This window comes from Tachypleus tridentatus, chromosome 10 (genome assembly GCF_004210375.1).
Source record: "Tachypleus tridentatus isolate NWPU-2018 chromosome 10, ASM421037v1, whole genome shotgun sequence".
NCBI lineage: Eukaryota > Metazoa > Arthropoda > Merostomata > Xiphosura > Limulidae > Tachypleus > Tachypleus tridentatus.
In genome coordinates this window covers 80560327-80579155 of record NC_134834.1, presented here as the reverse complement: position 1 = coordinate 80579155, position 18829 = coordinate 80560327, and the positions used below count along the sequence as shown (strand labels likewise).

At 32.2% G+C, this 18829-nt stretch overlaps 1 protein-coding gene across 7 annotated transcripts in view; it reads left to right on the top strand.

Moving 5' to 3' along the window:
• The window catches only part of LOC143229685 (1,5-anhydro-D-fructose reductase-like), a 55859-nt gene that overhangs the window by 21276 nt on the left and 15754 nt on the right, over positions 1 to 18829 (top strand). For 2 of the 7 annotated variants that reach the window (XM_076462382.1, XM_076462381.1), the window contains exons 1-4: positions 12740 to 12893; positions 13067 to 13234; positions 16759 to 16875; positions 18149 to 18232. The exons of 4 other annotated variants lie outside the window; for them this stretch is intronic. In XM_076462382.1, the coding sequence (XP_076318497.1) occupies positions 12819 to 12893; positions 13067 to 13234; positions 16759 to 16875; positions 18149 to 18232 (444 nt within the window). In that variant the 5' untranslated portion in view covers positions 12740 to 12818. Of the gene's footprint in view, positions 1 to 12739; positions 12894 to 13066; positions 13235 to 16758; positions 16876 to 18148; positions 18233 to 18829 lie in introns of those variants that run through there. One more of the 7 variants, XM_076462385.1, reaches the window with a different exon arrangement.

Here is an 18829-nt window from a genome sequence, read left to right as displayed (position 1 = left end):
GTTTTGCTAAAAAATTGTAAAAGTTTTAGAGTTTTTATATTTTAGCATGATTATGTGGAATACTAATTTTATTGCACGATAAACTGTATAAATTTTACATGTGGTATAATGTTAAAAACTTTAGCGTTATTGTGCTAAGTATTTGTTTTACTTATGATGTAAAACGATACAAACTTTAAAGGTTTTTCCCTACATTACACTGAAAACACGTTTTAAAACTTCATTCACCTGATATTTTGTAAATCTTAGTTAAAGATACAAGTTTTTCAGCATTTCATTAAGTTTCATCATTAAACAAATATCATAATATGATATCACCTGAACATGGTATTCTAAAAATATCATAGGTATAGTTGACATGTAACGAGATGTCTCTATGAACTTCGTAATACAAATTAATACAATAGTCATTCTTGATTTTGATGAGTTGAAACTGATTGTTTCTTTCGACTAAAAATGCTAGCTTGGTGAATTGTTTAACACGTCTATTATTTGTTATTTAAATAATGTTTCTAAATAATGTATTCTGTTTCTACTTCACATTTTTTTGAAATTCGTACTAATATTTTATTGACACAAAAATAGCAGCTCATTGGATTATTTTAACAAAACTGTTTCTTGAAACTCTGTTATTTCTATTAGACCGTGTTTCCAACTAACATCTTATTTGTTATGTACAAGTTTATTGAAAGGTTTTGTCAATGAAAATTATTCATATTCGGTTGTTGTTTTATGCAAAATCTCAGTTCGTTGGATTGTTTCATTACTTCTAGATTTCTAATTTTGTAGTAACATAGCTATGTTCACCAGACTTATTTATTAATTTCCGTTCCTTCTCGAGATCTGTGGATTAGCGGCCCGCATGGCCAGATGGTTAAGGCACTTGACTTGTAATATGAGAGTCGCAGGTTCGAATCCCTATCTCACCAAATACGCTAAACTGCTAAATTAGAGACGGCTAGCGCAGATAGCCTTCGTGTAATTTAGCACTAATTTCGAAAATAAACTATCTGAATATAAATTTATCGTTTATATTTTTTCCAAGGCAAAACAGTTTGGTCTGTAAGTTCCACGGAATAAATGGCACCCCCAGTGGTTCAGCGGAATGTCTGCGGACTCACAACGCTAAAAACCGGCTTTCGACACAGACAGCTCATTTTGTAGCTTTGTGCTTAATTTAAAACAACAACAGCTAAATGTTTTAATGTTATAAAGAGAAGTATTTTTGTTATATTATCTTAATAGTAAAAATATTGATGCTGATGAAAGTAAAATATTGATATTTCTTATGCCCAGTTGTTTTATGACTCTTATTTCCTATCCAAGAATATTGCTAGAAGTCGAGTTTCGATACCCGTGGATATCCTATATAGGATAGAAAAGTCCTTAAATAGTGTTTCATCTCTACTAAAAATGTAAATATAAAAATTGCAATCTTAGGAGTTTTCGCTCTCTTAGAAGAATAAAAAAATATTAATCTTACATTTACATTGAACATTTTAAAGATATGTCGAAAGCGTTTCTATCGATCCCTGAGCGACTTCCAAATCATAGCATTCTGTAAGAATTGTTATAGTATGTTCTATATTCTTATACTGGGAATAAATCCTTAAAATCATGAACAAATATTACCAGGTTGTTCTTAAGCCGTCGAGTGCAAACTATTAACATATGCAAGGCATTACTTATGTACAGAGCTGAAAATATTAGAGCTTTTATCATGGTTGTGTTGAGTTTTGTTTCCCCTCACATTAAGTAATTAGTTAAATTAATTTATATTTGTGTAAATGTTGTAAAATTTTACAGGAAGGTCACTTATTTGTTTTAAGGTCATGTTTGATTATTTCTACCATTCATATTTTCATTTATGATACAACGTTTAAGCCAAACATCATGTATTTGGACAAAGTATCAAATTGAAATTTAATTAGTCAAATATGTATGAGAACGTAGCTGAAGAATAGTGGCGTATTAAATATTATTAGCGTGTACTTTAAATATTATACATAGTGCGTTATTTCTAAGTGAAACTGATTTGTCTTAGAGAGTTGGGATAAGTTCACTAATTAGTAGTGATTTGTTAATACATTTAATGGAGAATGATTCTGAATAACTGTAAATGATTCAATGTTATACATTTATTTTAATACCTATGTTTGTTTCAGTTTGATGCATGTGACGCAAGTTTCTCTAAATTTGTAGAAGATTCTCCAGAGGATGAATCAACAATATATGGTTTATAAAGATACTATTGTATCTTCGAATATTTTTAACGTTTGAGAGTCTCGCCTAATTAGTATGAAAGCTAGTCGAGAGAATGATAGATTATTGTTTGTCAGCTGCAATCAGTATACTAATAAGCCTTGGAAGCTATAATTGTGGTTAACACTTATTAATCGAAAAACTACAGAATTTCATCAGGAATGTTTATAGATTTCGAACAGTTCAGTTTCAGAGAATTAACTTCCGATTTTAGTATTTCTACAAGGACATTATATATCTATTTTCCTCTGTGAAAGGTAAGCTTGCAAACTTTGTTAGGCCAAAGAAGAATAGAACTAGCTAGCATTTCTGTGAAGTTAAGTATATCTGTATAACAATTTTAAAATAATTTGCGCCTCGTAGACCTGAACTATTGATAAAATATTAAGTTCCAGACCAAATAGAAAACTGAATATTGTTTCTGAGTTTGTGAAATTTTTGTATATAAATAATTATTTGTATTAACTATTTATAATAATCGTTACTATAAATTATATTGTTTTTTGTATATTAAGATATTTTTGTGTTAACAAAGAAAATTGTGTGTATCAGTCTTGTTGGCACATATTAACATTTAGTAAAATTCTAAATTAAAATTAAACTTTCCGATTATTTTAAATAGTAAAATATAATAAACTGAGGCCTCGTGTCCGAGATCTGAATGATAAACAAAAATCGAAATAAATTAAAAGTCAAATCATAATTCGATTTATATTTATCAGTGCCAACAAGATTTGATCATGTTTGATTATCAAGGTTTTCTTGAACAACTAAAAAAAATATACAAAAGTGATTTGCTCGAAGCTGCCAAAATTTTAGATTTAGAAGTTAAGAAATAATTGAGACAAATGAATTAAAAATGTATTGTTGAAATATTAGTCAATGATGGTTTGTTGTCTGTGGAAGCATGAGGGGAATACTCTAGTAACTTCACTAGTCAATCAGAGTTGAGTAATAAAGATAAGTTAGAAATCCAACTAAAACTCAAACAAATCAATCTTAAACAATCTCGCATTGAGGCAGAGAAAGGTCAAGCCCGTATGGAAGCCCGTAAAAAGTGTTTTTTATAGCAAAGCCACATTGGGCTATCTCCTGAGTCTACCGAAGGGAATCGAACCTCTAATTTTAGCGTTGTAAATCCCTAGACTTACTGCTCTACCAGCGACGGACGCTAAGAAGGAGCAAGACCGTACAGAAGCAGATAAAGAACAAGGCTGTATCGAAGCTGAAAGAGAAAGGAAACGCTAAACACCGAACAAGCCCGTATCAAAGTTGAGAAAGAAAGTAGACTGAAAGCAATGGGAATTATAAACTATTCTGATCGATCAAGGCAAAATGAAAGCTTTGAAATCATATTAAAGTACTACCATTTAATGATAATGAAGTTGATAATTACTTCCAACATTTTGAGAAGGTTATCTAAACCATGGAATGGCCTTTACCAAACTTTACCAAGTGAAGTACTACATTTTGCCGCGGAAGCATCAGATATAGATGCGTATAGTCATATAATCTCTGAGTGTCTGAAACATGCAGCCAACAACTCGATATCGAAACAGAAACACTTCACAACAACATACTTAAAACAACCCCATCAAAAAATAATACACTTAATAAAAGACAGAAAAAAACTACGCACACAGTTTATACAAAATCGAAACCCCACACTATAAACACTATAAAAAATAAAATAAGACATCAAATCAGAGAACAAAAAAAGACAGTTGGAACACCTTCTGCTGAGAACTAAATCAAGAAACAGATCCAAAAGAATTATGTGCAATTGAAAAAATACACGAATATAGGAAAACAACAAAGAATACCCACCACTCGAACTACATGGCAAAACAGCGTACACTAACATAGAAAAAGCTGAGATATTTAGAAACCACCTGGAAAACACGTTCAAAACACGTCATGAAACAGACATGAACAGATACTTCTATAATAAAGTCAATAACTTTATGGAACACAACAAAAACATATGCACACCAAAATTCCCAGTAAACACATTAATAAAACCAGAGAAAACAATAGACTGGAGCACTCATCAACTAATAAAAAATATAACAGTAACGGAAGTACAAACAGTTATAAAAAACAACAAAAAAAACAATTGTTTGTTTTTGAATTTCGCACAAAGCTACACGAGGGTTATCTGTGCTAGCCGTCCCTAATTCAGCAGTGTAAGACTAGAGGGAAGGCAGCTAGTCATCAGTACCCACCGCCAACTTTTGGACTAGTCTTTAACCAACGAATAGTGTTATTGAACGTAACATTATAACGCCCCCACGGCTGAAAGGGCGAGCATGTTTGGCGCGACGAGGATGCGAACCCGCGACTCTCTGATTATGAGTCGCACGCCGTAACACGCTTGGCCATGCCGGACCTCACAAAAAACAAAGCTCCTGGAGAAGATGATATCCAAGATATCCTCCTAAAACACGGTACTCAGAAATTATATGAACACCTAACAGCTTTATTTAACCTATCATTATTAGCTGGGTATATCCCTGTTTCTTGGAAGGAAGCAGTAATATTAATGTTCCAGAAAGAAGGAAAGCCATAGAATAAACCAAACAATTACCGCCCAATTAACCTAACCAGTTGCATCGGCAAAATTTTAGAAAGACTAATTAGTAATGGACTATCTATATACTTAGAATTAAATTAAAAACTACCCGAAATTCAAAATGGATTTAGAAAATACAGACAAACTATGGACCATCTAATCAAACTAACAGAATCAGTTTCAGACAGTTTCAACAAAAACGAATGCACTGTAGCTTGCTTTCCCCACATTGATAAAACATTTGACACGGTGTAGCATAACGGATTACGCCATCTGTTAACGGATATGGCTATGCCACAGGGAATTAATTATTCGATGGCGATCTAACTTCCTGGATAACAGAACGTGTAAAATTGATGTGAATGTGGCCCACTCAGGGTCCTTTTCACCCGAGGTGGGAGTCCCGCAGGGAGGAGTAATTAGCTCTATATTATTTATCATGTATGTGAGTAACATGTCACTGTCGGACCTACATTTAGGTTTTGCATCACAATTTGCTGACTGACGATGTAGCAGTCTGGAAAAGTGCCCTAACTCCATCATTCGCAGCATCAAACCTACAACCAGTACTAAATAATATAGAAGAATACTACCAAAAATATAGAATAAAAATTAATATTCCGAAAACCCAAATAATATCTTTCAGCAGATTAAATAAACTGAAAAAAAAATATCCACCCAAGTTATACATGAATGGATCACTTTTACAGACTGATACTTCTGCAAAATTTTTAGGATTAACATGTGATACTAAATTAACGTAGATAGAGCGTACTAACAATATCCTGATAAGAATTTGGAAAAGAGCAAATTATACAAGAAGTCTTTCAGGTAAAAATCAAGGAACATCACCCGATGATATAATAAATATCTATAAAACATACATCAGACCTATAATAGAAAAAGCATTTACTGCTTGGATAAACATAACACAAAAACAATTACACAAAGTACAAAAAATACAAAATTCAATCTTAACCTCAGCCTATAAAGTACCACAGAGCACTTCATCCACATTCATACACAAGTATGCAAACATAAAACAATATCTGTAAGAATCTTGCATAATGCACTGAATTATTTTAATAAGAATTGGCATAAAAATGATTTAATGTGTGATCTCGATAGAGACTACGTACATGATGAGCATAGTTCTAAGTACCTCTCTCCTATAAATATATATGTAAGAAATATAAAACAAGCTGGTCACCACGCACTAGACACTTAAAACTAGTTTTATTTTATTTTACCTTTCATTATTTTTTCTTCATTATTTATTTTATCCTTCGTTTATTTTTATTTTATTTTTTTATTTTATTAGTAGTATTTCACTCCTCCGATAAACATATATGAAAAAAATTATATATATAAAAGTGAAAAAAACAACTAGAAAACGAATAAAAATATTAAAAATAATAGTAAAAAAAAGGGGCAAATAAGACTATACATGGATATTGCTCTAAAAAGGGCCTGAGTACTGTGGAATAATCTGGCCCAAAGTCTACCCAACAACACATTCCAACAAGTAGACGACATAAAAGTTAGGGAAGAAGGAAGAGGTCTCGTGCACCTGACCCTCCTGGGAATCCAAAAGTTAACATACTCAAATACCCACACAGAAGAAGGTATTTGTAGATTCTTTTGTTGGTGAGAGGCGAGACAAGTCGATATTTTTCAGGCTCTTAAGTTTTAAGAGTATTACGAACTTATTTCGGTCTCCTGGAGAACCTATTGAGTGAAACAATTTTACCTGGGCTACACACCAGTCAACTGCAAGAAAAGACTACAAGGACAGAAGAAAAGCTACATCAACAAGAACAAGAAACAAAAACCTAAAAGTTTGATTTCGTTGGCGAAGCTACGAGCCATACAGAACAGGATACCGGAGCAAACAAATAAAGTGAATGACGAAATGACGTCGACCGTGGAAGGCCAGGGTTCGTGCTCAACAGCAACAAAAAGGTAGTCTAGTGTAGGTGGTCAAATTTTAAATGAAAATTTACAATTGAAAACCTTAATACAATTTTCTAAAAACGATCAGAAATTTGAAACTTCCCCACTTGAAGATACAACTACTAAAGCCAGAAAAAAAGAAAAATATGCAAAGTAAGTAAAGAAAATATTAATTTAACTACTGTAGACAGTGAAGCTGAGGCTACACCGATCGACAATGCTTTAGTAAATATAAACCAAACGATTAGTAGCATAAGTAATCAAAACCCCACCATGGATATTGAAACAAACGCTAACTCAGTACGTAATTAAGCTAGTTCTGACGACGAAGGATTCATGCTAGTGAAGACTACAAGTCAGAAAAAAAACACGAAAAACAAGTACTAACAAATACAGAAACACACTTAAAAAGTTCAACTAAACTACCGAAAAACGCGATTATTTTACAAGGCATTCCCGGAATTTTCAACCAGCCTCAATTAGCAATGGAAATATATTTCTTTACCCCAAGACAAGATTAAAAAAATATAACGTCTGCCCCGCGGCGAGGTCCTTGTTCAAGGACAGGAACCGCTGAATAGATACATGTAGTTGAAAAGATGGCCTTCGGACGCTTTTTAAACAGGAAACATAACGATACACTAGCCTGAAACTAGGTCAACACCCAGATCTTTCGTAATCCGGGAGTTGAAATACAAATCAAGCTGGCCACCATGCACCAGACGCTTAAAACTAGTTTTATTTTATTTTTATTTATTGACTTATTTTTTCTTTTCTTTACTTTTATTATTATTATTTCATTTTTCCCATAAATATATATCAAAAAAGGAAAATATATATTTAAAAGTGAAAAAAATAACAAGAAAACGAAGAGAAATATTAAAAAAAAAGATAAAAATGGAATATAAATAAAAAATAAAATAATGGATAAAAAAAAGACAAATCAAGACGATACATGGACATTGTCCTGAAAAGGGCTTGAGTACTGTGGAATATTCTGGCCCAAAGTCTACACAACATCAAATTCTAACTAGTAGACGACATGAAAGTTAGTGATGGAGGAAGAAGTCTCGTGCACTTGACCCTTCTGGGTATTCAAAAATTAACATACCCAAATACCCACACAGAAGAAGGTATTTGTAGAGAACATGTGAAACCAGGAAAATGTTTACAATAAACATAACTTTAAACTTCTATTTCTGTGTCTAATCTAAAATGATGTACTGATAGCATATAAAAGTTTGATATTAATATTTGACCTGACAGAAGACATCAGGATTAGCATGAAATACAGAATCAGATGATCAATGAGAAAGGAATGAATTTAATGTATTATGATAATGATCTCAACCAGAAGGATGATTTAGATAAAAGGTATTATCATACTGATCTCGATCAGAAGGATGGTTTAGATAAAAGGCATTATGATAATGATCTCGATCAGAAGGATGATTTAGATAAAAGGCATTTCCACAAACCCATATTTATGTGATAGGAACAATATCTGATCAACGAGTATAAATCGTAAAGCAAGAATAATCTGCATGATGTCCTTTCAGGCGTTCAGAAGTGTGTTTATAATTGAAAAAGATAAATAGTTCGTTACTGTTGTTACATAATAAGCTATTGAAGCTAATTCTGAAAAATCGCCAAATAACTTGTCTATTGTATTCATTGGATAACAGAATAATACATAAGGTACAACATTAGTTTTTTTGTTTAATTTTGTACTAGAAAGATAGACTCTCATCACATGAGAGGTTACTTAGTTTTCCACTAAGTTGTTCCTACCGCGATAAACTCTGTAAGTTTCTTTTAGAAAAGAAATAGTTGAACAACCCAAATAACAGAAATATATTATCATTTAGCAAATAAATATTACTTCTCTCAAGAAACAAGAGAGCGTTAGTTTGGGCGACGTGTGACAGTATCAATTCAAAATTAATTTGCTCCTTGTGTATCTGGATCGTCGATACAATATTCCATTCTAGACAAGACTCAGTATTGTCTTGTAAGTTTATAAAAGTCCTGTATGTAAACCATCATTTGCGATCTAAGATTCTAAATCCTCGATTTCAACACATGTTTGTGAAGTGAATGAATGAATATTTTTCATCTGAAAGGGATCTTACATATTCTTTCAAAAAAATAATGAGTTTTGGATGGCTTTACGTAATCATCAAACAGTGTAAAAATGTAGTTCTCAAATATGTGATTCCATCAAGGTTTTATATCGCCAGTGGTTGTTGCAATCTGTACATTAAAAGTTGTTTTCATATTATGTCCTTAACTTCTGTAAAGCTATATATCATCAAAATATTCTATGATTGAATGTTGGAGTGAGCTTTAATTCATAGGGCTGTGTTGAGCTAGCAGAACTTTCAGTGAAATAAGCCACTAGTGTTAATAAATAGTCTTAGGGCAAATTCTAACCTCATTCAAAAAACATCCCGTAGATGAATTTCTTCGGATATAAGAATCTGTCCATTCTCTAAGAGAAGTAATGCCTGTTTTTCCGACACACATATCACTAGGAATTTTGTTGGTTTATTTTTCAATAAACAATTGTTGTTCGCTGCCGATTTGCGTCCAATTTGTTCTGGTTTGAGCACTCTACTCGTAATCTGAGGTTCGCAGGTTTGAATCCCCGTCACACCAAACATGTTCATCTTTTCAACCGTTGAAGCGTCATAATTTTACGGTCAATCCTACTATTCGTTGGGAAAAACTAGCCAAAGAGTTGGTGGTGATGACTTGTCTCTAGTCTTACACTGCTAAATTATGGACAGCTATTGGGGATAGCTCTCATGTAGCATGGTGCGAAATTCAATATTAAAAAAGATCAAACCAACCAATGTTTTTCTTAAATTCAATGAGGCTGGCGACTTGTTTTAACCCTGAACAAAATTTTATGACATTATTTTAATTATTGAGTTTACTATTATGATATCTAAAGTAATCAGAGCACATGCCTCACAAACATTCCGTAATATCATCTGATTGACACATGAAATACTTCTGTATTACTTACTGTGTCAGCTCTAAACTGTTGATAAGCCACAACAGATTATATGTTGACACTCTGTTTTTTTCAGAATTAAAAGTGTTAGTCCTGAGTATAAACTATTATACGGTTTAGTTAGTTCAAAAGCAACCATCGAGACATTTATCTAGTTGTTTTAGCTCGAAAAAGAAACCCTACAAAGAAAAACATCGAATGGTATATTACAACTTACCTCAACTGAAATAGACAGTCTATTGACTATTCTGGAACAATCTGCAATATATCTTCAAAAGACCAACGAACAAATAGTAAGTTTTCCACATCGTGCCGTTAAACACTACTTTGTTACAATAATTTAGAAAACTCCAGCTTTGATTTGGTTTCAAGTTATTGAATGCGATAAACAAACATCAATGATTCATGTCTGTACTGAGACGATAAATTTTTAAATTTGATCAGATTATGAACTAATTTTTTTTTCTGTATTCAATAACTTTTGTGCCCAGTGCTATAGAATTAAGAACTTATGACAATATGCTTTATTTAAGAATAAATTATACAAAACACTGATTCTAAACTGAGTTGCAATAAAATAAAACCTTCTTGCCAGAGCAGAAAAGAATCAGATATAATTTCAACAGTTATAATAATTGGTGATTCGTAGAATCAAAAATATTTTCAACAGTTATAATAACTGGTAATTCGAAGAATCAAACGTAACTTCAACAGTTACAATGACTGGAGGTCCGAAGAATCAAACATAACTTCAACAGTTATAATAACTGATGATTCGGTTCATTGGTAATGATGATGCAGAACTCTGATGTTGTGTCTCATTAGTAATGGATATGACAGATTTTGTGTAATTGACATATTTAAATGTTATTCTTTGTACCTTTTCATGAAAATATTTTGTTAATTCCTAATTATGTAACTTAATTGTATGACGGGTCTAGTAACTCTATTACTGACTTTAATGTCTTCCCGTAAGCTGGTTTTCTGAAGTGCCGGTGTTCATAAACTCATCTCTTTATAAAAGAAAAGATGTAATTCACGCCTTCTTTCAGCAAAGTAACATGGTTCACTCTATCACAAATATCTACCTTTGAGAGTTATGATCCATTTTATATACGCAATCAGTTCCAACTTTATCGATATTTTGTTTTTGAATACTGTAGTACGTAGTTATCATTTTCAGATTTGTATCGAGGAGAACTATTAACGGCAAAAATTATTAAGTTTATTGGTGATCTACTTCTTGACATGGGAGGTATATCTCTACAGAATATTGTATATAATGCTCTGTTATGTCAAACAGGAACAGATTAACATATTTTCGAAATTATAGAACTGTCACAAGATCAACCACCAGTCTGGTCTATAGTTCTAGTCTTCGGTCTGATTTTTCAAGTTGTTACGTACACAACGTACAGATGTTTTCTTAATTAAATGTAGCCAGAAATCGGAATTGAGACATTTTTAACTCACTTCATTTTCTGTACAAGACCGTAATTATAGCTTAAATTCAGACAGCGCAAGAAGGGAGGGAGTAAGTGCGATATAATAAATAATGTAAAATAAGTAATTTTGTGAATTTACAAGGGGTGGAAAAATATAACCCCTGGAAATATTGTTAATATGTTATATCTTTTATCAGGTAACACAAAATTATGTAAAACTATTTGCTTCTAGAACATATTCGACAAGATATGTTTAAATATGATCTCACATACTAATTTTAACACAAGCTTTCGTAAATACCATTATTTCAGTTAAATGTTTTCATACAAAAGTATTGTGCACCTGCTGTATATGGTATTCCAGTTAGCCTCTAAATTTACCTGCATTTTGAAGTCATTAAAATATATCTTAGAAGAAGGATAATTAATGTTATGTAATGACCAGATTAATCACCTGATATCAATCCGATTGAAAATTTATTTGCTAATTTAAACCAATTAATGAAAGATCACAAGCCAATTATGAAAGATGGACTTTTTGAAAATATTTAAAGAAGGATGGCTATCCATCACTCAGCAATATCTACATAAACTCATTGAAAACATGTCACGTTGATGTGAAGCAGTACACAAACACAAGGGAATAAAAACTAATTAACAACTTGTGAAACTGGTTTATGTTACTTTGAGTTTCCTTTTTACGTTCGATTATTGCAGTGAAACCTATTTGAACATTTTGTAGGCTAATTAGAAATGATCTAAAAAACTACATCAGGTTACAACATTTTTACAATAAAATGTAATTCAAATCATAAAAAGTCCAGGTATTTAGAAAAGTCAGTGTTAAAATTAGGATTTTAGGTCATATTTGAACAGATCTCTTTGAGCATGTCTACAAACATGAAGTTTTAAATATTTTTCTGTTATCTAATAAAAGATCTAAGAAACTAACATTTTTAAGGGGTCACTTATTTGTTCACCTCCTGTATATCACACAACTCAGTATGCAACGAGGACAAATAAACTGAGGGCATTCATAACAATATTTAAATTGTGTTGGAGCGAAATATCATGATATGACAAACGATGAATCTTATATGTTAGTAAACTTAAGTAATATAAAGTAAGTTGAATAATCTCTTGTAAGAGGTAGATAAAGAAAGTTTCCGTGAGTTATGTTTCAGTTTTAAAAAATGTTTATATATTGGACCGACGTTAGATGGTTCAAGTAAACAAGGAGCCTAATTATAGTTGTTCATCATCTGCTGAGCCTAATGTTCATGGCTACTATTATATATCAGGTTAACCTAGCACTATTAGATTCAACAGCTATCAGTAATAAAAAGTTTTATGTTATACCCAATAGAGCACTTTCTTTAATGGATGGTAATGACTAGCTGCCGTCCCTCTAGTCTTACACTCAAGAAACAAACAAAACAAAAAATGGTTAAGTTACGCATACGAGATAAATGACGCAGCAGTTATCACTATTCATGGCCATATATAAAACAAGTGTAAGTAGATACGACGTGGTAGTTTTTCATTGCATGTGAGCGAATCGTGTAAAATGGCATCGTTTCCACACTATGTTAAACTTAATAACGGAGCTCACATGCCCATTATTGGCTTGGGCACATGGCAGGTGATCATGTATTTGTAATTATACTTTTAAAAAATAAATTTGGATAGTATTTTGTTTTTATCTAGTGTATTCTAATGTTCTTTAATGCAACTGGTAGAAAAGAACCCGCATGATTGTCGAGTAATATGTGTACAGTTATAAAATGTTTCTAATATTGTTTTCTTAATTGTTAGGCTAAAGCTGGTGAATTAGAAGCAGCAGTTGAAACCGCGATTGAATATGGATATCGTCATATTGACACTGCTTGGGCCTACATGAACGAAAAAGATATTGGAAATGCTTTAAAAAAAGTATTTGATGCTGGAAAGTTGAAACGAGAAGACATTTTCGTTGTGTCTAAGGTAAAGTTAATATTATCCTCTTATTTCGTTTAGTTTCACAGAGTTCGTGTTCTAGAAAAATAAATAAATACACTAGTTTATCTACAATATTTTATCGTAAGCTTTGTTTTTCGTATTTTGAAAGTGATACTAATACATGCTTGTTAAGTGTATTTATTTTAATTTATTTATAAAGAAAGGGTTGATGTTCTTTGCTAACCAATTAACTGATATCAAACACTAATTGCGCCCGGCATGGCCAGGTGGATAAGGTGATTCACCCGTAATCTGAAAGTCTCGGGTTTGAATCACCGTTACACCAAACGGGAACGCCCTCTTAGCTGTGGGATGTTATAAATTTACGTTAGTAAAAGAGTTGGCACTGGGTGGTGATGAATGGCTACCTTTCCTCTAGTCTTACACCGCAATATTTGGGACGGCTAGCACAAATAACCCTCGTGTAGCTTTGCGCGAAATTAAAATACAAACAAACAGTAACATTGAATGTAACATCAGTTAATATATTACACTGTTTAGTATTTTGTAAGCTTTATTTAAAAAGAATTAGCTTTGATGTTTTATAGAGGGAGCTAATTATGAATTAATCGTAAATTTCAAAGTGTATACAGACATAAAAGCACGATATAAAGATGAATAATCGTTGATTAACTATGTGAGTTTAATGTGAAAACATTATTCAATGATAGTGCTGTTTAGTTACTCAATCTGTTATGTGTTTGTTTATTTATCAAAGTAAATCAAATTAGTAGATTAACCAGTAGTTTGTTTGTTTGTTTGTAACTAAAAATAAAGCTACACAGTGGGCAATCTGTGCTGTGCTCACCTCAAATATCGAAACATGGTTACTAGCTTTAAATCCATTGACATGCCACTGGAGGTGGAGGGGGGCTTTACCATCAGCCTCTGAATGTTTTAAATAAAACCATATTTGTCAATTTTGGCCTAAAAATATAGTGAAGATAAATGTAGTCTGTAGCAAACGTTAACGAAGGAATAAGTTCATTTGTTATCATTAAATAAACACAATTTTGCATTATTTTTACCAAATAATCTAAAACATTATGCTCAAAGATAAAATAAGATACAACCCCAATGCAACAAGTGGAATTATTTTGGTTAAACTAAAATAGGACTGTGATTGAAATTTAAGATGGCAATCCGATGCATATCTAAATCAGAACTTTAATGGAAGTGACTGCACAAAATGAAGATAAGGAAGATAGCAGTAGAAAATTTAAAGGTGAAGAAAAAATTAATAAAAAATTAAAAGATCAAAAGGTATGAAATAACTTAAAAGAGAAAGTAAAGTAAAGATGTAATATTTGAAGAATGATTTAGAAAAAAGTTCCTATTGAAACTAAGATCAGTGAATATGTCCATAGAGATTAAATAAGGGTTGCGAATAAAAAACCTATTCTGTGCAGAAAGACTATAACAGCATGGTGAACAAAGTAGAAGATAACATCAATGACGTATTTGAATGACGAACTGGTGAATGCAAAAATCAAACCAGTTACTCCTATTTCTGTAGCTGTCCAATCAGATATGGAATAGGAGAACATATTTGATCTATCAGTATTGATGTTTAACATGCTACTACAGGATCTTCCTGGCCTACTCTGGTGCTGTCAGTAACAGATACATTTACAAAACTTAGCTTGCTATTTCAACTTCATTGCCCAGTCGAGAAACCACCAGATTATAGTAGAAAAGTAACATAAGAGACATGTCAGGCTCAGCTAAAAATAATTTTTAGAAGGATTTCAAGGAATCATAGCAAACAAGCTATTCATCTTTCTGCCCATTTAAAATGCTCATCTTCAACATTAAGTATTTTTACAGCTGGGAACTAAGGAAACTATAAAACATTGAAAGCTTTCTTATCTAACAGGTTTGGAGTGACAATCCTGTAGAAGGTATCTATAGTAAAGTTCCAGAATATCGTATGAAGGAAATATGAGCGTTTATGTAATATTCGGAAAGGCTCGACCAGTTATCGTTCTTGGAAGTTCCACATGTTTTGACAGATTTGTTGGAGTGTGATCCACTCATAGGTGTCATCAGAGATGTGAATAGGAAAAGTAGGTGTACATCATTAATGAAAGCTCTCAGGTGGCAATGTAACTTGAATTAATTTCTGTTGCAGATGAACAACTAAATACATCATATATGTGTTTGTGTGTGTTTTTCTTATAGCAAAGCCACATCGGGCTATCTGCTCAGCCCAACGAAGGGAATCGAACCCCTGATTTTAGCGTTGTAAATCCGGAGACATACCGCTGTACTCTCCGGGGGCGATACATCATATAACATATAAAGTAATCATATCGAGCACTATTGGTATATCAGCTTTCACTCGTGATAGTTTGGAAAACTTATAGTTTTAGAAAAATATTTCGCGTGTCTGTAGGCTTACTAGTATAATATTTTATGGTATATTGAATGAATGTAATCGTGGTTTGGTAATGAAAGGTAAGAATATGCATCCAGATATAAAGGAAGGAGGGAGTGATGCCAAGAGTACGTGAAATTAAAGTTCCAAAAAGATAATAGTTGCCTTTACTGTAAGAAACGTTTCCATACGTCATGATACATTGTAACTGACGTAGTGACTACTGATTTATTGTGGAGACATAGCTGCAAAGTTATGATAGCTCCAAGTATCTTCACAGTTGTTGCTAGGAAATCCATGTGCACTACAAAGCAATTATCTCAATAGAGGATGAACAAGAATTGAGAAAGAGAGCAGTCTTTATATCACCAAGAAGTGAAATAATAATACCAGGAGTTATTAGAAATAAATCTGCATCAAGTAATTGCGATAAACTGGAATGGAACACTGGCATATCCTAAATAATTAATGGTTAGATGGGCTTTCATGGATTTGAAGAATAGAAAAATTATAGATGAATTCAGGTGTGAAAGACTTAAACCAGCTGAAAAGTGAAAAGTCGCTTGGTATTACCTCTGATAAGATTGGATTTCATCAAAGTGACATAGAGTGGCTAAATATTTCATATTGCAAGATAGAGCAATTTTCAAAGCTAGATAGACGTTGGGAAAGACTATACATCTGAGAAGAATCAGTAATATGGTTTACGGAATTTACTCTTATATTCAGTAACTCTATAAAACCTAATCAAATTGGATGTATATCTTGGAGCTCCAGTTTAAATGCTTTTTGTGAGCTTAGACCTTCAGCAGGAGGCAAAGTGTATTTAGCTAAAAAAAATGTTTCAAAATATAAATTGTTTTTTTTTATCATTTTGTTATCCAAAATGATGGAGGGATTCTTCCACCGTGTCACTAAACCGTTTTTAATATTTCAAGAGTTGGTGGACGATTCTGTCACATACAGCCACTCTGATGTAATGGTCAAGTGTAAAATTCTCCCAGTATAGCTTCGTAGGACATATAATTACAATATGTTGCTCTCAGCATTAGTTTAGACATGTCAATTTTGGCAGCATTTTGTTCTTTTCTTCTAACTTAATCATGATATAGATACTTCTGTATAATTCCAGCTGCCAAATGGAGGGCATCATCGAGATAAAGTTCTTCACTATCTTCAAGAGTCGTTAGATGATCTTCAATTGAGTTATGTCGACTTGTATCTGGTACATTTTCCTCTCAGTGTTGTGGTGAGTTTCTAAAAACGTGAACTGTTGTTTCGGTACAAAGATGAAAGATGTTGACATTCAGTAAATACATTTTATTAACTTAATACATCCTGAATTATTGTACACTTTAATTAATAATCTCATATAAGAGGCTTTGTTACATACAGTTGTTGTAAATGTTTTGAAAGTTTAATTTTTATAAAGAGCACAAAGTTTTCAACACTTTATTAAATTTCATTATTTCAAGTCTCATAGAAGGAGTATAACATTGTCTGAAGATGATCCTTTACGAATAATCTATATAGATCTATATGGATCTCGTGTGCAAATGGATGCGCATAAGAAACTGAATCTCCAAAATACAGCAGCTACAATTCATGATTTGAATTTTTTTTTGCCTATCGTACCATTCTATTCTTTGAAATTATTTTTAACAACAGTGACTTCTGTTTCCATTTGATATTTTTGACGTTAATAACAGTTATTTGTTATGTAAAAAGTCTTAGCTCATTAGATTCTTTTCTAGTAACACAGATATTTTCACCGGCCTTATTTATTTGTTCCTGTTCCCTCTCTACATTTGTGTATTAATTGGTAGTATATATATGTTAAATGTTTTAATTTGATAAATAAAATATTTTTTTCTATCTTATCAGTGAAAAAGATTGGCGTTCATGAAAATAAAATAGTGATATTCCATATTTCCAGTCTTTTCATAACTCTTACTTTCTATTTATGATAAGTGTGTCAGTTCAATTTATATACCATACAGAAAAATAAAAATGTGTAATTTAAAGAGTTTACTTTGTCATAAAAATATAAATATAAAAATAATTGTTTTTTTTTACATTTGCATTTATCATTTTAAAGTGTTTATATCTATTTGTGTGTGTTTTTTTAACTATAATGTTTTTTGTGAACTCTGATAGTTTGTCTTCGATTCTTATTTTGGAAAAAAAAATCTTTAAAATTCTGAAAAAACATCACTAGAGTGTCTCGACTCATGACCACAGCTGAACATATTTCAGTTTATGACAGGGAGCAATGAAAATTTTGCTTCTTACTTTAAGTAGTTATTCTTAGGGATTTATACTCGTATAAATAGGATGAGAGTTTATAGGAAAGCCATTTGGTTATTTTCTTTAAGGTCAAAGATTGCATACAACTTTTAAAGAAAGTATCAAATAGTTGTAAAAGTCTGAAATTGAGTGTTTGATTAAATGTGGTAAACAGTCATTTTTTTTGCTTCAAGATATGTTGAAATACTGATCACAATATTGCATTACTTTCTTAGCCAACAGACGGTGATGCATTATTCCCAAGGAAAGATGGAAAGCCGGTTATAGACTATGAGGCAGACTTGGTGGACACTTGGAAAGTGAGAAAGAGTAGTGGCATATAAGATATTATTAGTGTATACTTTAAATATTATCCACAATGTTTTATTTACAGATTTGTTTGTTTATTTGTAATGAAGCATGAAAATACACAATGGGATATCTGTGCTTTGTTCACCACGGGGATCAAAACTCGTTTTTAGCACTGTGTGGGGAAGCGTAAAAATATGGGAAAGGTGCACTGAATAACAAGGGATTCTTCAATATATTTATAACAAAGTAGTTCTGACCTTGAATAGCTGGGTTGTCACAAATGAAGTAAAGAAACAGTACACAAAATAACAAAAAATGAACAGTTTTTAATAGTCACGTGAACTCAGTGTTTATGCGTTTAGCTGTTTGGAGATATGTAATCTTTATTAAACTACTGACAATTTCTATCACACTGTTTATGTTTTAAAATACTTACTTCGAAGGGAACATCAAACTTATTCTGAGTAATTATAGCTATCATTCTGATGAAGGACATCATGTCTACATCCTTGCACAATGTGCAATATTACAGACCTCTTCTGTGGTCAGAGCAGGTGTTACTTCGACAGAATGACCGAGAAAGCTAGGAAGAAATCAACCACAGG